Source organism: Protopterus annectens, chromosome 16.part0 (assembly GCF_019279795.1).
Source record: "Protopterus annectens isolate FY-2018-M chromosome 16.part0, PAN1.0, whole genome shotgun sequence".
In the NCBI taxonomy this organism is placed as follows: Eukaryota; Metazoa; Chordata; order Ceratodontiformes; family Protopteridae; genus Protopterus; species Protopterus annectens.
In genome coordinates, this window is record NC_056750.1 from 781,775,584 (window position 1) to 781,797,791 (window position 22,208).

General features: G+C 44.2%; 1 protein-coding gene across 1 annotated transcript in view; it reads right to left on the reverse strand.

Annotated features, from left to right (window-relative positions):
- The window catches only part of EDF1 (endothelial differentiation related factor 1), a 763,231-nt gene that overhangs the window by 480,915 nt on the left and 260,108 nt on the right, over positions 1–22,208 (reverse strand). Inside the window, exon 3 of the mRNA XM_044058360.1 lies at positions 14,492–14,652. Within this exon, the coding sequence (XP_043914295.1) occupies positions 14,492–14,652 (161 nt within the window). The remainder of the gene's footprint in view (positions 1–14,491; positions 14,653–22,208) is intronic.

A 22,208-nucleotide genomic window follows, 5' to 3' on the forward strand; every position in this document is an offset into this window, starting at 1 on the left:
CAGATGTCAGAAGACCCTAAACAGGGTAAAATCAAAAAACCACCAAACACTAAACACCCCTACACCCAAACTATGTACAACTTCTAACCATTTATATAATAAAGTACTAACCTAACCACACAACCACCCCCAAACAGAGGGGAAGGAGGGAGGGTAAATTGGACTGCAGCAATGTGGATCTTCGAACATCTACATTTATGGTAGGTACAAAACTGTACTATGTTCTTCATCTCACATTGCTGCAGTCCTTACACTTGGGTAGATTCCCAAAGCAGAGGTAAGGGAGGATGGCAAATCAAAGAGAAGCAGGAGCTGTCAAAATGCCCTGTAAAATAGCAGTGGCAAAACCAGCCCTAGATTTAGAGTAGAGAGGAAGGTGGTAGTGCTTAGAGAAAGTATGTACTGAACTCCAAGTAGCTGCCTCCAAAATGTCCTTAGTTGCCACTCCCCTTAGAAAAGCTGTAGAAGTGGCAGTAGCCCTAGTGGAATGAGGTCTAATCCCTGTTGGAATCTCCTTGCCATGATGGGAATAACAAAAGGCAATGCAAAACCCAATCCATTTAGAAATAGCTTGTTTTGACACAGGCTTGCCCTGAGAACCCAAAGCAAAAGAAACAAACAACTGCTGAGACTGCCTGAAACTCTTAGTCCTATCTAAGTAGTAGCGTAACTGCCTGTGTACATCCAAAGTATGCAAAATCTTTTCCCCCTTGTTTTGGGGGTCTGCATAAAAGGTAGGTAAATGAATAGTTTGGTTTAAAGACACACTTGAAACCACCTTAGGCATAAAGGAAGGGTTAGTACGTAAAGATACCCTATCCTTATGGAAAATCAAGAAAGGCTCAACCGCCATAAGGGCCTGCAATTCAGAAACCCTTCTTGCAGAGGTAATGGCCAACAAAAAAGCAGTCTTCCATGACAAATATTTTAACTCAGCCGTAGCTGCAGGCTCAAAAGGTGGCAGAGTGAGCTTTTCCAACACATAATTGAGGTCCCAAGCAGGAGTAGGAGCTCTTCGTGGAGGTCTTATGTTCTTTGCCTTTCTGAGGAATTGCTTGAACAAAGAATGAGAAAACAAAGGTGGATCACAGTCATAGTGAGCTGAAATTGCTGCAGCATGAATCTTAATGGAAGAGAAGGACAAACCCTTGTCCAATAACTCAGTAAGATATTGAAGAGCCACACTCAAATTAGGCTCAGAAACATCCAAATCCTTTGCTGCACTCCAAAACAAAAATCTCTTCCACTTGTCTGCATACACTTTCCTTGTACTAGGTCTCCTAGCTTCCATAATCACATTCAAAACTTGTTGAGGAAGTTGAGCCCTGCTATGAGCTAAAACAGAATATGCCATGCTGTGAGATGAAGAGAGTGAAGCTTGACATTGAGTAGATGACCGTCCTTTTGGGACAACAGGTGTGGAATCAAAGGTAAGGGCCAAGGTGGTTTCCTTATCAGATTTCTCAGTAATGGGTACCAGTGCTGTCGGGGCCAATCTGGAGCTATCAGGATCATTCTTGGTTTGTCCTGTCTTACCTTTAGCAGTACCTTTAGAAGTAGAGGTAGAGGTGGAAAGGCATATACATGAAGATTTTTCCAACTGAAAGAAAGAGCATCCACTTTCCAAGCTGCCTGGTGTATCCTTTTTGTGCAAAACTTTGGCAGCTGGTGGTTTAGAGGAGAAGCGAACAGATCTATGTCTGGCATTCCCCATGACACTGTTAATTGCTGAAATACATGAGGATCCAATTTTCACTCGTGGGGATCCATGATTTGTCTGCTTAACACATCTGCTAAGGAGTTCTGTACTCCCGGCAGAAACCTTGCCTGAAGATTTAGTTGTAAACTGAGAGCAGTGTCCCACAAAATCATTGCTTGTCTGCATAGAGGGTAAGAATGTGTACCCCCTTGCTTGTTGATGTACCACATGACGGTTGTGTTGTCTGTTAGAATCAACACCTGCCCTGGAAGAAGTAATTCCTTGAAAGCTGTTAATGCAAACTGGACTGCCAACATCTCCTTCAGGTTGATATGTAGATGCTGTAGTCTGGCAGGCCACTTGTCCTGTATCCACTTTCCATTGAGATGAGCTCCCCAAGCTTTGTCCGAGGCATCTGTTGTTAGAATCTGACTCGCCTCTGGCCGGGTCACAGAAAGTCCCTTGTTTAGGTGACATTGCTGAGCCCACCACAAGAATTCCTTTTGGATGCAAGGTATTATTGGAATGAGTGTGTCCAGATCCTGGCAGTGCTGTGTCCATAGATTCTTGAGATACCATTGTAGCTTCCTCATATGCAGTTTGGCATTGGGAAGCACCAGAATACAAGATGCCATGAACCCTAAGGCTTGAAGGACTGTCCTTGCAGTCAGCCCGGACTGGTGTGATAGTTGTTGGAAGTAAAGGGAAAGATTCTTTTGTTTGTCCGGGGTCAAAAAGGCCATCTGGGTTGCTGTATTCAGTCTCACACCCAGAAAGCACATGTCTTGAGAGGGTACTAGACTGGACTTTGTTTCGTTCACAGAATACCCCAGGCATCTTAGCACTGCTATCACATATTTTAAATGCTGTAGAAGCTCGTCCTTGCCTTGAGCCAGAATCAGGCAATCGTCCAAATAAGGATAGATCTGTATTCCTCTCAATCTGAAGAAAGCTATCACTGGAGCCAGAACCTTTGTGAATACTCTGGGTGCAGTAGATAAGCCAAAGGGCAATGCAGAGAATTGATAGTGTGAATATCCAGCTCGAAAACGCAGATACTTCCTGCAGCTTAGAGTGATAGGAACATGAAGGTAAGCCTCTTTGAGATCCAAAGTTACCATCCAGTGATCTTTGCCCAGGAGAGGTAAAAGCTGTTGCAATGTCAGCATCTTGAACTTGGGAATGTCCAGAAAGGTGTTGAGGATAGACAAATCCAGAATTGGTCTCCACGTGTTCCCCTTTTTTGGTACTAGGAATAGGCGAGAATAAAATCCTAGGCCCCTTTCTGCCATAGGCACCGGTTGTATGGCCCCTATCTGTAGTAATAGGGGAATTTGTCTGTAAGCTTCTAATCTGTGCTGAGGAGGAATGTCTGGCATGCCCTTGAAAGGTGGCAAGGTATGGAAATAAAATCTGTAACCGTGGTGAATGATATCCAATACCCATCTGTCTTGGGTAATTAAACTCCAGTTCTCCTTGAAAAGTGTCAGTCTTCCTCCCAAAGGTGCTGCCAGACGGGAAGGTTCTGGCAGTTGAAAAGGTAGGTCATTGGGTCTGTCTGAAAGGGCTGACCCCTGCCCTCACCTGAAGACTGTGCAGGTGAGCCCCCTGTCCTGGATCTAAAAGAGCCCTGAGCTCTGCCCCTACCACGCCTAGACCTACCCCTAGACTGGGAATCATAAGAAGGATATGTCCACCCTTTGCTTGGCCAATTTCTACTAAACTTTGGAGGTTGAACCTGTAAAAAATCTTTAACAGTGTGCATAGATTTAGCTTTGTCTTCCATTTTCTTTAAAACTGCTTCAACAGGCGAACCAAACAACACATCAGATTGCAAAGGGCATCCAAGATCCTTGACTTAACATGCTCAGCTAAATTCTGATCCCTTAGCCAGGCGTGCCTGAGGGACAGTACCAGTGGCAGCCACCCTGGAAGAGGCCTGTACAGCATCAAAACCACATTGTAAGGAATGCTTACCCACCTGTTCAGACACATGCACCAGATCTTGTAACTCCTTACAATCAATACCTTCTGCCAGAGCATCTACCTTAGACTAACTGTGAAAGAAGATAGATCTGATATCTCAGCATGTGGAATTGACAATTCAAAGCCCTCATGGCTAAAGTTGAAGAAGTATAAACTTTCTTACCCCATCTGTCTAAAGCCCTTGCCTCTTTATCCGGAGGAATCGGATTTTTAACAACAGAAGCCTTAACCCCTTTAGGTCCCTGAGTAACAGTCTCTGGATCTGCCCTAGGGCTTTTAAAGAGATACTTATGAGCTTCAGGCACCCTATAGTATCTGTCCGGCTTAACAGGAGCGGGAGGTAAAGAATCAGGGTTAAGAGAAGCCTCTGCAAAACATCTTCCACCACAGAAAGAACAGGAGGTATAGCTAAAGGCCTATGCTGGGGTAAAAACAAAAATTCCCCAAGTCTTTTCCTGGAATCAGAGAAATCCTGACCTTCCCATTTAAAATGCTCCCTCATGGAATGGAGAGTCTCTGAGAATGAAAAATCCTCAGGAGGAGAAGCAGTAGGAGTGGTGTCATCCACATCAGAATCAGAATAATGAGAAAACTCCTGTAAATCTTCAGTCAAGACTACATCAGAATCCTGCTCAAAATTCCCAAATTCAGGATCCACCCTAGGTCTTTTGTCAGGAGGGGGCATAGAACCCCTAATCATAGTAATTAAATCTTCAGCCATCTTAAGCATATGTCTCTTGGCCACAGGGCCTGAAGTACTAGGAGAGACACCTGCTACAGCTAAACCTGGCCTGCTCCTGGAAGAAGCCTTGGTAACAGTAGGGGTAGGCCTAACCACCTTAGGCAGAGAGGGAAGGACAGTTACCTGAGAAGCCCCTTCAGCCTGGCCTACCTCCTGAGAAGACACATCCTGTAACAATAAAGTCTCTCCCTGGGACTCTAAGGAAACTTCTGTTTGGGCCTCTGGCTCAACCGAGCCCTCTAAAGAACCGACGACCGGGACGGACGGTTCTTCTAACCTAGGCCTAGGTGCTTTGTCCTTGCTTCTTGAAGCGGCGCCGGAACATCCGACGGCATTTTGTAATTGCACCGCTTCCTGAAGACTAACCTGGCACAGTCTAATCTCCTTTATAGTACGTTTGTTAAATCTAGCACAAGAGGGACACCCAACAACGCCGTGCTCAGGCCCTAAACAAGGTATACACAAGTTATGGTAATCCCTATGTGGTATCTGTTTCCCACAAGAAATACAGTTATTTACTTTTTCTGACATCCGGTAAAATACTGAGGCAAGAAAAACAAAATATTCTAACGGGTACTTAGCCAACTTTGATTCGGTCTGAAACTCCGGTTTCGGAAAATCTCAGGACGCCAACCTGCACTCGCAAATTTGCTTCTGCATCGGACCACGCGGCAAAAAAGACTGAGGATATGACGTCGGTCATGCGCATTTATACCCTGACGTCCTGGCGTCAGATTAATGCGCCATGACCGACGTCAGCCATATACTTTGGTATTCGGGCCGACCGAGGACAGCGCTATACCCAAGTGTAAGGACTGCAGCAATGTGAGATGAAGAACATCTGACTCATCATCAGTAGGGTTTAATGGGCTTCCAGCCACCCCTGAGAATTTCCAAGATATCTCAAAATGAGATATCAGAGGGGGACTGTTCTGACTCATCTAAGTCAGTATCTGATGCGACAGAATCCTGTGGGGGATCCAGATGCTTCCCATGCAAAGTCTCTTCCTTGGAACCTCCTCAGTCAGAGCTTCTGGTGAGATCTCGGAAGAGCAGGGCTCACCCAATGGGGTGACCTGAGGCTCTAGGTCTCTACATTTTCAAGGGACCAATAAAGCAGAGGTAGACACTTGGCGCTTTGGGGAAGGAGGGTGCCAGTTCAGATGATGTGGGAGCCCGAGGAGACCAACACACTCCTCATGGCATCAAAACCCCCCCGGCTCCGATGAGAGGAAACTACTGAATCCGAAGAAGCAGGTGATCTCCCCGCTATCAAAGGGGAGGGATCTGAGCCAGAGGTAGGAGCAGAGCTCAGCCGAGCCAAAGCCACGAGAGGTAAAGTCGGAACAGAGAGGTTGGTTTGACTATCCTCCCCGGACCAGACCAGTGAGTGTCGGGTCCTAGACTCCATGGTCTGCACAGTGGAAATCAGAGTAGTCAGAACAGACAGGCCTGGAGCAGGTGTCGGCTCCGGTGGATCTACGATCATCAGCTCCGAACACACTGGCTCCGAAACCTTGAGTCGGGTCAGAAGAGGTATAGAAGTAATGGACTGGGTCTCAGTCGGGCCCCAAGGGTTGGCCCCGACAAAACTTTTGCAAGTGCCGATGTCTGCAGCAGCCTCTGCACCACCCGATCCACATCCTTATCAGAGAGCCGTGATGACAGAAGAGGCCATAGACGAAGCCACTGACTGTAAAATAGGAGACTTAAGAGTAGGAGATAACGGCTCCTACCAACAAGCATAGCCATCGGCTCCAAACTTGTGGTACTGAGGCAGATGGTCTGTCCGAATATTTTGGCGTCGATGAGCTTGTCTTATGCTCCGATGCAGGAGGCAGCTTGGAAGATTTAGAATGCTCGTCTTGGGTCTTGACCTTATCTAATGAGGCCTGAAAAGAAGACTTGACCAGTCCTCTCACTAGCAGTTTACTTTTTCTCTCATGCAGCACCCTAGTACTAAACGAGTGGTATATGGAACAATTTTCTTGAAGGTGAACCTCCCCCAAACAATATGCACAATCTAAGTGTCCATCAGTGATGGACATCTTTTGCCCACACTTAGGGCATTTTTTGAAACCAGACAGACTTCTCCTGAGACATTAACAATCCTACAAAGAAAAGAAGTTACGTCTTACCCTACCATTCCATCGGTGTTGTAGATCTTTGTTCATTCATTATAAATAGGATCTCGGTTCTGTCCTTGGAACTGATACGGCTGTTTCCAAGCTCGCGCCAGCCAAAAACTCTCAGCTAAGACCTACCCATAATGCCCCTCTCCTAGTTACTCCAGATAGAGTTTGCCCGCCCTTAGATAATAGATGCAATAGAGAAAAAAATAGGAGGCTCTGAGTAAATACCCTAACCAGGAGTTCCTAAAGTCCATCAGGAATCCAGGCAAGGGGAAGGAGGGCGAGAAGTAATGAATGAATAAAGATCTACAAACACAGATGGAACGTTATGGTAAGACTTAACTTCTTTATCTGATGTTGTAAATCTTTGTTCACTCATTACAAATAGGACAGAGTCCCCAGCTACTTGAGTCCTGGGTGGTCCTAAGGAAGGATATTCCTAAGCACTATAGAACCAAAAAAAATGCTCATCCCCTAGAGGCCAAATCCAATTTGTAATGAGATATAAAAGTATGAGGTCTTGCCCAAGTGGCTGCTGCGCAGATATCATCCATAGAGACCATGGAATGAAATGGTACAAAAGTAGCCATAGATCTGGTAGAATGAGCCTTTATTGTGGAAGGTAAAGATGACGTTTCTAAGCCAAGAGGATGAAATCACTTTGGAAACAGGTTTACCCAATCTGGGTCCTGCAAAGACCACAAAACAATTGATTTGTTTTCCTGAAAGATTTAGTCCTGTCCAAACAATAATGAGGCTGCCGATGCACAAAGGTGTGCAAAAGGTACTCCCCTCTTTTAGAATGCTGAGGGAAAAACACCGGCAGGTCAACAGATGGTTAATGGAAAGGCAGAAATTACCTTGGGCAAGAAAGAAGGGTCAGTACGAAGGGACACCCTGTGTGGAAGATCAAGTAAGGAATCGACGCTCAAAGCCTGCAGCTCAGACACTTCTAGTAGCACTTACCTCAGCAGGAAGAGTAAGGTTTTCCATGACAAAAATTTCAAATCACATGAATCAAAAGGCTCGAAAGGAGAACCTGAGAGACTGAAGTACCAAAGTCAAGTCCCAGGGTTCTAAGGGAGGCTTGACCGAAGGTTTAACATGTAATACTCCTTTCAAAAAGGTTCTTGCATAGGTGGTGTGACATAATTGAAGAATTATCAAGACCATTATGAAAAACGTCAATAGCTGCTAAATGTACAGTGACTGAAGCAGTGGCTCCTGCATGCAAAAGAGTAGTCCGGTATTATAGGATCTTTTGAATAGGCATAGAGAAAGGGTCTAAGTTCTGATCTTTGGCCCAAATAGAGAACCTAGTCCATTTACTAGAATGAACTTTTAGTGGGAGGTTTGTGTGAAGCCAGAAGAATTTCACGAACAGGAGATGGGATGTCAGGCAGCCTGGCAATCACTGAAAGTGAAGGAACCAAGCTGTGAGCTTGAGATTGTGCGGGTTCGGATGAATCAGTCCCTGAGGATGAGATAACAGGTCTTGGGAATGATCCAGGATCCACAGGCTGTGAATCAGATGAGGCCATAGAAATGGAAACCAGACTTTATGGGGCCAGTAAGGGGCAATGAGGATCACTTCGCTTCTCAACCTTTGAGCTTCCTGGAGTAATTTTGGAATGAGGAGAAATGGGGGAAAGGCATACAGAAGACCAGGTGGCCATTCGTGCATTAGAGCATCCCTCAGTGGTACCCCCTGAGGGGGGAAAATCAGGGCAAAGTAGCTTCTGCATTTGTAGTTTGGGGGAGGAGCAAACAGGCCGCAGCAAGGCTTGCCCCAACGTTGGAAGATCCGATCCACTGTTACAAGGTTGAGGGACCATCCGTAAGGCATCAGGATGTTTCTGCTCAGATTGTCTACAATAAGGTTGGAACTCCCGGGAATGTGTGTTGCTATAAGGAAGCTGTTGGTAGCTATCGCCCAGTTCTGCCTTGCTTGTTGATATACCAGACAACTGACATGTTTGTCCGAGTGAATTGCAATGGTCCCAGGGGGTAGGGATGCATGGAACGCCTGCAATGCTAAGAGAACTGCCCTCACTTCCAGGACATTTATGCGCAAATTGGCCTCCATGGGGGACCAGGTACCTTGGACAGTCTTTTCCTGGAAATGCTCCCCCCACCTTAACAGGGAAATGTCTGTGGTCACCGTGGCCTGGGGAAGACAGAACAGTCGACACCAAAGATTCGTTTGTGGGTTCATCCACCATAACATTTCTTCCTTGCAGTGGTTTGAAAGACATATCATGTGGTCGAGTGGGTAAATTAGCAACGACCATTGTGCGGAAAGGAGCCACTGTAGGATTCTCGTTTGTAGTCTCACCAGTGGTACAAACGATGGAGCCGAAGAGTTGCAGTACAAGACATGCTGGTACATAGGTCTGAGGAAGTAGGTCTTGGATTTGGTGTGTTATTTTCGAAAGCCTGTGACGGGGGAGAGAAGCTTGACATTTTGTGTTGAAGACCGCTCCAATGAATTCCAGGGTCTTTGTTGGAAACGTGGAGATTTGTCCTTGTTGATTGTAATCCCCAAGTGAAGAGCGAGACCTTGAGTGTAAGAAGATTCCTGGCTGGAGCGGTAAGGAGCCAGTCGTGTAGATAGGGAAACACCTGAATCCTTGTAGTCGAAGATGAGCTACCACAACTGCCATACATTTGGTGAACACTCGAGGGGCTATCAAGAGACAGAATGGCAGTGCCTTGAACTGGTACTGATTGGGGAGTGGTAATCCATCTTTATGTGGTGGTACGTGTCCTGGAGGTCTATAGAGCACATCCAGTTATCCCTCCCTAGGAAGGGAAGAATGGACTGTATCATGATCATCCGAATTGTTGACATTTGATAAATGTGTTCAATAGGCTGAGATCCAGGACTTGTCTCCAGTCCCCTGTTTTTTTTGCCACTAAAAAGAACCTAGATTAAAACCTGGTCTGGTAGTACTGGTTGGATGACTTTTCCTTAGCAGATTTTCTATTTCTAAGGCTGCTAATTCCCTCTGATTGGGTGGTACATCGGGGATTCATTTGATGGGTCTGGGAGTTAAATCAAATTGTTTGGTAGCCTCTGATATTCTCTGCATCCAAACATCGGTAGTAATAACATGCCATGCTGGTAGATACAGAGAAAAATGACCCCCAACTGCTTCCAGAGGAGAGCAATCGGGCCACTGCTCAGGAGCGCTGGTAGGATCTGCCGAAGAAAGAATCTCTAGCGCCCTGGTTACGTGGACCCCCTCTACCCCGAAAGGGACATCTTCCATATGAGTTGCCCCCTCTGCCAAAAAGGTCCTTGGGATTTCTTGAACCACATTTTTCCTTCCTTCTGGTTCCTGGAGTAGGACCTCTGAGGGTTGGAAAGGCATATGCCCACAGCAGACAAAGTCTTTCAGTCCTTCTCACTACCTGTGTGTCTCACACTTTGGGTCCAAAAAGTGCAGATTCGTCGACAGGTGCATTGACAAAGGAAGATTTAAAGGGGTCTGCGAAGTCACGCAACCGCATCCAAGCACGGTCTCATGACTATGCCTGATGCGGCAGCTCCAGCTGCCCCCTCGGTGCAGTGAGATCAAACACACAGGCGTTCGAGATGGATTCAATGGTAGCTAGCTGCGAGGTGACAGTATCACGCACCTGATCAGGCAGTACCCCACCAAAAAGGAAGACATTTCGGAAATTAGGTCTCTCTGGAGGAGAGTAAAGTGTGCCAGATAGTTCAGTGACCGAATAGCGAATGTCGCTGAAGCATATGTCAGTTTCCCTAGTCTGTCCATGGTCCGTGACACTCTGGAGGATGGATGGTGGAACTATCTTCTGCCAGTTCCCTCTTGGTGGCCGCCACCACGACCATAGAAATCAATTGTCAGCTGCTAGGACCAGTGGTGCTGGTCTACAGGTGTAGATAAAAATTTTTGTCTGGCCTCCGAGGGACAGGTTCTACATTGTCCAGTGCCTTCCAGCACGCTGCACAATGAGTTTAACAAGGTCATCTGCCAGTGGAGTCACCCAGGAAGTAAATGGCTGGGCACGGAAGGCCTGCAGGAACACAGATTCCTCAGAAGAAAGGTTATAGGACTTCCAGTCTCCCCCTCTGCTTGAGGATTTTCAGACCGTCTCCAAATGAGATGTCTGGTGGAGACTGTGGACCCTACCCCCTCATCAGTGTCTTCGGAGATAGAGCCCTCCGGTGAATCAAGGTCCTTCCTCTTGCACCATTTCTTCCGGGGTGGCTCCCCAGTGGGATCTTCTGAGGAGGACTCTGGAGATGGGGTTCTCTTCAAAGAGGGTTCTTGTGACTCCCGCGCCCGGGGTCCAAAAATAGAGGGTTGGGGGATATGCATGCTAGGGGAGGTTTTTGATACTATCACTGGTGCTGACTGCGAGTCCACTACCTGTACAGCAGGCCCACATGAGGAGGCATAGGAGTCCAGAACCGGGGTTACACCTCACCGTGAGGAGCCCTGAGAAAACTGGAAGCTGGAGCAGTGGACATAGATGGCACCAGCGAGAAAATAGGCACCGGGCTAGGTACCAAGGTACGGACGGTCCAAACACTGCTACAGGAGAGCATCAGCTCCACTGGAGCTGATGCAGCAAGTGTGGACGGTGCCGACAGGGAAAACACTGCTGTTGGAACCAAGCCAGTATGCACTGGAGTGGAAGTATCTTGTCCTTGACAGGTATTAGAGTTTTGGAGCTGATGGAGCCGAAGAAACTGTCGGCACTGTGGCTGGGGATGGTGCTGCAGCAGGTACAGTCATTGGAACCAATGTCGGATCCAAGGATGGCACCGAAATCAGTGATGCAGAGGTCGGAACTGAAATAGGAGTGAATATCATGGACGACATTGAAAGAGAAGACAGAGCCTGGTGCCGAAGAGGTCTGCGCCATGGGTGCTGGCGAAGCACAGAGCCGACTCGGTTCCGTAACTAACGGAGATGCAGTAACTGAGTGACTCCATTTGTCACTATGTTTTTTGGTCTTTGAAGGGGGAGAGACCACCGACTCAGAGCCTCCGAAAAAAAGATATCGAGTAAACCTTTTAAGATAAGTTTATTTTCACGTTTGCTAATGTACAATTACTAAAACTAGCACAAATGTCACAGTCCGCTCTAATATGATCCACACCCAAACAGTAGACATGAGCATGTGTATCAGAGTTAGGCATCTTCTGTCCACACTTGTTACACTGTTTAAACCCAAACTTAGCTTTGTCTGACATAAGGCAAGGCGGCTATCCTACAGAAAACACAAACTAAGGGAGAATACCAGAGATGGTATTTAAAAAATACCACAGTTAGTAAGGAAGGGCCTGTCAAAGGCAGAAAAGAGGGACAGTACCAAAAATGGTAAAATTTAAATTGCTAAGGAAAAGGGTAGGTAATAGAATTAGGTTATAGGTGGCCGTGAGAAAAGGCTAACTTGACTAAAAAGTAAACAATTCTGAAGAAAAACTGTCTTAAAAATAGCAATTTTCTACTTAACTTTGAGAGACGGCTAGCACGTCTGACTAAGAATGCGGCAAACGAGATCTGGAATAACTAGGAGAGGGGCATTATGGGTAGGTCTTAGCTGAGAATTTTTGGCTGGCATGAACTTTGAAACGGCCGTATTGGTTCCGGGGACGGAACAGAGGTCCTATTTGTAATGAATGAACAAAGATTTGCATCATCAGATCAAAAATTATACTATAAACAATCCTAAACGCCTTCTAATTTAAATAGGCTGTATTTTAAAGAAGAAATAGCCCTAAATAAAAAACGGGCTCACAACACTATATCTACTTTATATACGGTTAAGAAACACACTACACACAGATATATTTGTTTAAAAGTGAAAGGTATAACTGTCAACTTTTACAATAAATGGGAAAGGGAGTTAAACTAGGCTTAATAAAAAATAGCCACGAAGAGAGAAATGTATGCTATTCACTAAAATAACTAACTCTGTTAAACTAACCTCTAACTACTATATAAAGGATGAATATTTAGAAAAAAATATCAAACTTGAGAAAAATACTCAAATTCACTGGCCAAAGCTGGTGAAATACCCGATCTGTTGCAGTGGCAAATGAGACTTGGGGAAGCACCAGTGCATCCTGGGATACGGATTAGGCCACGAGCTGGTTGAAGACTTCAAACTTTAGCATTTGGCAGAGTCGGAACCCATCAGTGAGAGTGAAGGCAAGATAGAACAACTTCATATCTGACAATCAGATTAAAATGTACAAGTTTTTAAAAAGTTTGAAGTATTCATAAAAAGCATTTTTATCATTCTTTTTTACTGCATGTCAGTGTTCACATTCTTGAACTCAATTTACTTGTAGTCCTGCACACAAATCACCTGACATGCAAAACACTTGGCAACATAAAAAGTATTACAGTTACAATATTTTGGTGCACAATAACTTATTTCTGTATTCAAACAGAGAAAAAAAGACTTTTGCTACAAATCTGCATGGATTCTTTTTATTCTTAAAATCACTTCCTTCCGTCTCTCTGGTCTTTCAAGAAAATGTTTAATGCTGTAACTTTTTATATGTAATGGGTGCTCCACCCACCACTTTATCCACTACCGGATCTCCAGCCAGAATACCCCAGTTATTTATCAGTAGAACACAAACTGCTGGAGTAATAAATATACAAATTAGCACAAATTAATAGTAAAATTAAGTCTACTTCTTAGCATCGCCAACACCCATGGTAGAGGGATCATCATCATCTTTATCAGATGATGGTTTACAGAGATGCCCCCCCCCCCCTGTCAATGGCCATCTCTTCAATAACTCTTGCAGGCTATTGCCTTTCTTTAAGCATTCTTTTTAGATTGACCTAGAAAAAAGAAGACATCAGTACAGAAATGCAAGAACAATCTCAACACAGTCAGCTTCCAACCAAAACACAAATCATTTTCACAGAAAAATAAAGTACTCTTCATAAAAAAAAAAAGTGGACAGTTTTCTGTAGCAGAGGCTTATCTGCCCAAGAGTGCCCTTTTCCACAGCAAAATAGGTCTGAATTATTTTACGCTCTAACTGTACTTTTATGGAACTCATCTCGAGCTACTAATAGTTGGAGCTTGTAGAAGGTACCCTTAAGCTGTATGAAACTCTTAGGCAGACAACGATGTGCCAATAATCCAAAAAAGAAGACTTCGACCACCACAGCAACAAGCAGTGTAATAAAGCGGTAGGAGTTACTTTGGATGGCCACAGTTAAGTGATGCAATCACACATACACAAAGGACCCAAATTACTAATGACTTGTTACGTAAATGAGCGACTCCTTGCAACTCTCCCTGCCTGATGTGTAGCAAGAGAGGTTTCATGCAACTGTACTACTCTAAAGTCCCTGCTAAACTAGCTTAAAGCGACAACTCCATAACCCGCTTTCAGTAACAACTGGAACAGCATTTACAGGTCAAAAGGTTCTCTGGTGGTAGTCTTCGCTCACCTTTTTGCTATTAAAATTCTTGTTTTACTTTTAGTTTAGTTTGCTTTTATTACGCTGATGGTGGGTGTCTTCTGTGCAACGCTGGTTTGCACATGTAATGCAGAACACACACAAGAAAATCTACTTCAATCTCCTGCTTGCCTAGAAAACTCCATGGATGGCAGTAGCTGTTCACAAGGTTGCCATAGGAGTTGTATGTGACTTGTGAAAATCTACGGATGGAAACAATACATACAAGACACTGTGCTACAAGGATAATGCTTGGGGTTCACTGCCAGGGTCCCACTTTCAGACTGACATACCAGGCAACAGGCAGTCTAAACATGATGCCCGTTATCAGCCATATTATTTCGAGGGTCACTACTCCAACAAAAGTTGGATTTCTTTTTTAACCAAATACATTTCATGAAACCTGAAAATAAAACCTCTTTATTCAGCTCAAACCATAACGCAAACATACATACATACATACCGTAGCCAGATCTTTTTGAGTAAGTCCCTTGGCTTGCCTGCTTTGCTGAATAGCTTTGCCTACTGCCAGTGTGACTCTGTCATGATGCAGCTCCTCTGTCTCCCGATCCAGTTTAGCTGTATTCTTTGTGATGGTGTGTTGCTTGTTCTGTCCAGCTGCCCCTGAAAAAATGAAGATCACAAAAAAGTTAATTCTCACGAGTGTTTATTTGCCTTTCATCTCTAATCTGACCCAGTCTTTCAACATGGCAGCAGAAAGGATGGAGCCTACCCACCCTCTACTGCAAAAAGTTCTTAGACCCATGGCAGATTGCAGGTATAGAAGCACAACGGTAGTTCAACAGAACTTTTCAGTCATAAATCCTCCTAAACACATTGCATGCTGACCCATTTTGTAAGAGTTCCCAAAAATAAACTGCAAGTGGAAAAAGTGTACATACTGCAAAGAGAACTATGGCCCAATCCATATTGCATGCCACAAACCCTCAACTGTGACATTCTTTAAAATGAAAAGGGGAGGGGTGACAGATGATAATCATCCTGTTACTTTTATGCTTGTTCACATGCTGCAGTAATGTGAAGCACAGTGGCTTAGTGGCAAGACAGCTGCTTCACAGCTCTAAGATGTGGGGTTCACTCATGACCTCTAGGCACTCTGCAGTGTTATGTAATTTCTGCGGTTTCCTCCCACCTTCCAAAACCAGAAAGGCTCATCTAGACTCTGCTTTAACTGTATATTAAAACTTCAAAAGAGCCCACAGCTCTGTCTCTTCTGAATCAAGAAAAAATTAGAACTGATCAATTAAGGACTCCTTCATAAGACAGAAGAGGTCACTTAAGGTTAATCATTTCTGAACTGAGGGGGTGGAGCTAGGAACTCAACCTTCTTTTTAAGGTGTAAAACAAAACATTTCAGAGCTTTACCAGAAAGGCTCATCCAGACTCCGCTACACTTTGCTTTTATTTATTTGTTGTATTTTGTATTACTTCATTGCCTTTTTATATTTTGAATACTGTGGTTGTTCTTTATCTTGTGTTTTACTTGCATTCTGCTTTAACTGCATATTAAAACTTCAAAAGAGACCACAGCTCTGTGTCTGAGTAAGGCAGAAATTTTTCCCTACCCTTCCACCCAGTTAGTTGTCTTGTTAAATACCACTGTCTTTCTAGCTGCCTGTCTCTTATGTTAATTTGACCATATATCTCATTTCCTCTCTGCTTTGACTGGCTTGTGTGAGTAATCGCAAAATTATTATTTTTGAAATCACTCCCCTTCAACTATTTAAATTTACTGGCCATCCTACTGTATTCCATAGTACCAGAATACAAAAGTGACCACCCCCCTTTCAATCCATCTTGCTGTTTTAAAAATAGTAACTCTCCACTAAACCTTAACTTTTTAAGCAGGTAAAACTTAAGTTACCTACTTTCACATCTAACTTCTCTAGTGCACATTGCAGTGTGCATTTTTTTCATCTTACCTTTAAGTATCCCTGTGACTAGCACTTGCTCTAATACCTGCTGGAAAGTACTAGGAAGCCTTAAACTGTTAATAAGGAGAAATTAATTGTAGGCACTAAACAGCCTATAATTGCAAAGTACCTTGCTAAGGCAAGGGAAAACAGCTCATGTACTTTACAAAAAAAAACACCAAACCAGGCATGTCCAACGGTCAGCTTCCGGTGATTTCTCCTGTCCACCTGGTGAATCTGGGCATACTGGGGCAATGCAGCAATTGCCTCATGTACACAGAAAACCCTCTACTCCCAACACTACAACCTGTGAGAGACGCACTTACATAGCCAAACTGGAAGCAAAGTTCTCTCCACCAAAGATTGTGCTAGACAGTCAAGAGGAGAAGGTTAACACCCACACTACACCTCAAGCAACACATAGCCCTTCAAAACCCACACCACCAACCCCCACATATAGCAACACTAAATCCTCATATGCGGAGGTCCTTAACTGCCCAAGCAACAAGGACCTCTGAAGCTGAAATGCAAACAAACACCAATCACAACCAAAGTGTCACATAGCTCACAACACCAGTGTGTCACCTAGCAACAGCCCCCAAGGCAAGACAACGCACTTAACACTTTAGTCATAGGTGACTCTATAGTCCGGCACACTGATGTTCCACTCACCAGGTTGAACAAGGAGAAAATTACAGTCAGCTGCTTGTCGGGTGCCAGGATCAGCCACAACGCATGCACTCAAGTCACTCCACAACAAGTACAAACAGGACTCTGTCATTGTCCATGTTGGAGTGAATGACTTGAGACGTACCTCCCTGGACTACATGAAGAGAGACATGGAAGAGCTATTGGATCATGTGGCCTAGGCAGGTTATGACCCTAGCCCCGAGTAGCATCCTGCCTTTGCCCAGAATTATACCACAATACAAGGACAAAATGACTGACTTCAACAATTGGCTAAGCTTCTGGTGTCAAAGAGGATCCAGTATCTGTCTGCCTGGGACGACATGATCGACAGACCACGATGCTTTGCCAGAGATGGTCTGCAGCTGCCGCCCCTGGAATTCAGGTTACTGGCTAAGGCTCTTGGCACCCCTATAGTGCCTTTTTCAGGCAAAGTTCAAAGGACAAAACCACCACTGTAACAGGTACAAGCAAGCAAAATCTGAAGGTAATGCTACTCAATGCTAGAAGTCTAAACCTCAAAATGCACTCTAGAGTCACTCCTAAAAATGGAGAACACAGATATCTGTGCAGTAACTGAGACCTGGTTCAAGGCTCCAGAGAGCACCCCTGCAATACCAGGCTACAACTCTTACCACACTTTTCAGCCACCAAACCAGGACCGAAACACTAAAGGTGGAGGAGTGTCCATATTCACCAAGGATTTCACAGCACCAGGCTAGCTGCCCAACACAATGCGTCTGAAATTCTCCAGGTGCAACTAACACTAGGTAAGACTGCAATCCAAATTGTAGCTTGCTACAGATCTCCCATCATGTCCCAAGATTCTCACTACACCTTTCTACACATACTGGAAAATATTAAGATAAAACCAAACACCCTAATACTGGGTGATTTTAACTACCCTGCCATTCACTGGGAAAACTACTTGTGTACCAACAACTTTGCCCAACGGTTCTTGGAATTCATAAATTCCAATGCCCTGGATCAACTAATCCATAGTCCCACCAGGGGCTCCAATATCCTAGACTTGGTCATTACCAACATGGGAAATCAATGCTCCACACCTATGGTCATCCCCTTGTTAGTCAGGTCTGACCATAAGCTAATCACCCATAACATCCACATCCCACCCCCACCCCCCAGTAAGGAAACCTCCAAAAAAACTTCTCCAAAGCCAACTTCATGCTAGACAAGTCAGAAGTGACAAACTTCATGACACCCATGCAGACGGGAACTGAAAGTTCGACTGCTGAATCCTACACTAAGGCACTGCATGACAACATCCACTCATGTAGGAATCGTGCCATCCCAAATAGAACCAAGATGCTCTCCTCCAAAAAAAGGAAGCCAATCTGGTGGTCCCCTGCCATAAACAAACTTTACAACAAAAGGAAGAAACTGTTGCAGAAAAGAGGAAAATCCCAGGATGCAAAAACTCCCTTACCAGCCTAAGTAAGAAACTGAGATCCCTCAAAATCCTCCAAAGCTAGTTACGAAAATAAAATTGCCAAAGATTCCAAAGACAACCACAAGGCATTCTATAACTATGTCAAGAATCTAAACGGCAATGCTCAGATCTGCTCTGAGCTAAAACAGAATGGCATTAAATATACTGATCCCAAGGATATTGCCAATATTCTGGCAGATCGATTCAGTGCCATCACCCCCTAAATGGCCCATCTCAATACTGGAAGATTGCCAAATTCCAGTAATAACAGCCACACAGGTAAAAAATGCACTCTCCAAAGCCAAGAATACAGCATCCATGGGACCAGATGACATCCCGGGCTATGCACTACAATATGAACTGGCCCCTCAACTAAGTGTCATGTTTAATCATAGCCTCACCTCAGGTTTCGTGCCCACTGAGTGGCACAGAGCTACAGTTATTCCACTCCACAAGGGGGGGATCCACCTTGGATCCCGGAAACTACTGTCCCATCAGTCTGACAAGTCTTATCTGCAAGGCCATGGAGCGTATTATCATGGAACTTATAAACAAAGGCATTGGCAACCTTAAAACACTGGACCCCACCCAGTTTGGGTTCGTGAAGGGCCGATTTTGTCTCCTGAACCTGACTTCTTTGAATCAGTCTCCAGAGCCATGGACAAGGGTAAGGTGGTCCACACAGCCTATCTAGACCTCGCCAAGGTCTTTGACACCATCTCCCACACTGGAATCACAGATAAACTTACTAAGCTGGGCATTAATCCCTATGTCACCCAATGAGTTGCCAACTGGCTTACTGACAGGACCCACACTGTAAAAGTAGCAGACTCCAAATCCAGCTCCAGACAAGTGGAGTACCTCAGGGTTCAGTCCTGGGATCGCTCTTGTTTGGCATCTACTTCTCTGAAGTACAGGCCAACACTAAGGGACTCTAGCTAACAAAGTGCGCAGATGACTGCAAACTGGGAGCCATTATTTAATCCCCAAATGATGTGGATACTCTACAAAAGGGTCCTACAGAAACAGATGCTTGGTTCCAGAGCCAAGGGCTCAAGCTCAATGCCAAGAAATGTATAGTTATCCTCTTTGCAAAAAAACATGTACCCATGAATTACCACATAGGTGGTAGTACACTAAACACCGGAAGTGTGATGAGACTTAGGGACACAGGTGGACAGTGGTCTCACCTTCGATAACTACATCGCCACAACAGTCAGGAAATCCTATGTGGCACACCTCATCACTAAGGGCTTTTCATCCAGAAAAAAGGAGGTCATTGTCCCACTGTACTCATCCCTTATTAGACCCATTATAGAATACAATGCCCCATTTGGTATGTACCTCTCAAGACATCTGCAACTGGAAACGCTGCAGAAATACCTCACTAAAGAATCACAGGCCTAAAGCAGATGCCTATGCTGACCGCTTTAAAAAACTCCAGCTATACTCTGTCGCATATCGTCTACTCAGAGGCGATCTCTGCATAACATACAAGGCCATGTCAAAACCAGTGCTGATGGACATGCTACACTTAAAGAAATCCAAACCCCACAGAGCCACACGCTCCAGGGATCTAAACCTTGCCATCACAATAAACAAAACATGCTGGAGGGGATATGTTCTGACCCAGGAGACTCAGTCCTCCCTGTGGTCGCGTGGGTTTCCTCCGGGTTCTCCGGTTTCCTCCCACATCCCAAAGACATGCAGTAGGTGGATTGGATACTAAAATTGGCCCTAGGTGTGAGTGTGCAAGTGTATATGCCTTTTGTGGAAGGTTGGGTGCCGGGCTGGCAACTCGACACCGTAAAACTCCACTGTCAATCATGAGCGGACAGATGATCCGCTGTGGCGACCGTTAACCGGGAAAAGCCGAAAGAAGATTATGCACCCCATAAAAAATACACATGTGACATGTATAACACACACACCCGATATCTATACAAGCGTAAACATACAATTCAACTGGTTGAGTACCCTTTTTACTAAGAAGAACATTGCCTACAGGCATTTAACTGAAACAGTGTAAGAAGTTATGTTATGGCTTGTTGCTTATCACTGGTAGAGAAAAGTGACAAAGGGAAAACTAGGGCATACATCAGAGAAAATACCCAACAAATGTTCAGACTTTGGTATAATGAGTAAGAGATTGTCACACTATGTTCCTCAAACTATATACTGATCTCTCAAATCAGTAAGATTGTACTCTGCACATAACAGATCTGGCAGTAAGTCAGCATGAGCCACAGACAGTCAGTTAATGTTTTCTCCTGATGCCTCGCTAAATACTTTGGTGTAAGACTGAGCATTTCAAACAAATTTGAGTTTTGTACCATCACTACTACTGGCTTAAGAATGCTGTTCAAGCAAAACTTGAAAGACTTGTACATGGCAGGTACAACACAACAGTTCATGCATGGCACTCTGTGTATGTACAGAGGACAAGAAAGCAAGTTCAAGAAAAAAAAATTGAGAAAGCTTCTGCCAGTACCCAAATACTGCGAGTGCAAACAATGCAGTCAGTGCACGGCAATGTGAAGGAAATTGTGATGCTAAAGCATTTCATCATAACTATGTATGTAGCGTGTGTTTAGCAGTAAGTTTTGCAGTTAAAACACAAGGAAAGTTTGGATGAATTTTTCAAAAATTCATTATGACATACTTACGTATATCACACACGGATTTTATTTGTGGGTAGAGCATGTAGAAATTAAGTAATGGAGTATGCTGACGTTTCCTGCTGAATTTTAAGAATATACCCATTCCAATCTGTGTACTACTTTTTGTGTGGTATTGTGGGCATTCCAGATGCAATTGGAGCATACCTGATCAGAGCTGTCTTGCTCACACACTAACAATTCACTGCTACTTGAAGATCATGCTGCACCTACATAGGAGGCCTCTCACTCTTCTGTGCCACACAACCAAAGTTCTGAATTTCAGGCAGACCATCTGTTACATCTATTACATTCACTAAAGAATGTGGGAATGTTGGTGGCAATCTACTGGTTCTCAGAGTGCATACTGCTAAATCTGACAGCTTTCCTCAGAGGTAGGTTTCCTCTGCATACATCAAAATGGTATAGTCTTCAGAGGCCAATCTAAAAAGACTGTGTACCCCCTCCAGGGCTTCACCATATTTTATTAAAGACAAGGATGTCAGCACTCAGCATTTCATATGGAAGCTGGTGTCACTGCCATACATTTTAAGTCGGAGAGATTTTTTTTTTGTCACAAGTTTTGCAATAGTGAAATTTCCATCCCTTAAATGTCGTTCCCAGTATATTCTGCTTTATGTTCTTCACTGCTGCTTGATCAAAAGTCTGACAACAAATGCACTGGAATCCAAAACAGCCACAGCTATCCAACCGTTCAAATGCAGTGTTCAAAAGTAGACTATTCTTTGCAGGACTTGCTCTTCACAAATGCACACACTAAGGGGAAGATTAAGCATCCCATGAATTAAACGCAGTTGGGTACACAGTCTCCATTTGCACGTGTTATATACCATCAACAATCCATATTGCAGCCTCATTCAATTTCTTCAGACAACTGGCAGCAAATAAACTACATCTACAATTAAAACCTCCTCTACTATTCTAATGTGGATCATTTCACTGCCATAAGATGAACAGGCTGCACTCATGTCCTTCTGTCTCGCTGTTTAGAATTTGTGCCATGGATTTTTCTTCATGACAAAATAGATAATTCACATGAGGTTCATTGCAAACAGTCTACTACAATTTTCACATTGACTGCTATGTGACAGAGACCTGCATTTTCAATTCACTTTTCACAATGTAGAAGTAGAAGGCGGTCTGAACCATGTTGACTAACTGTGGATGCTTCCAAGTTCCCCTCCATGATCTCTACAGATAATGTGCAACCTTTACATTTTTTAATTTAACACTAGATCCCCAGTACCTTTGGCCATTTTTCTCTTTCAAAACTAAAAAGATAATCATTAACCGAGTATGCTCTTTTTCACCGACTGCAGAGAGCAGTGTAACACCTTTTGTAAATGCAAGATTTTCTACAGTGTCTGGTTCTGACGACAATTCAATCCAGAAATGCATGCAGTAGTTTGTACATTAAATATCAAATTCTAC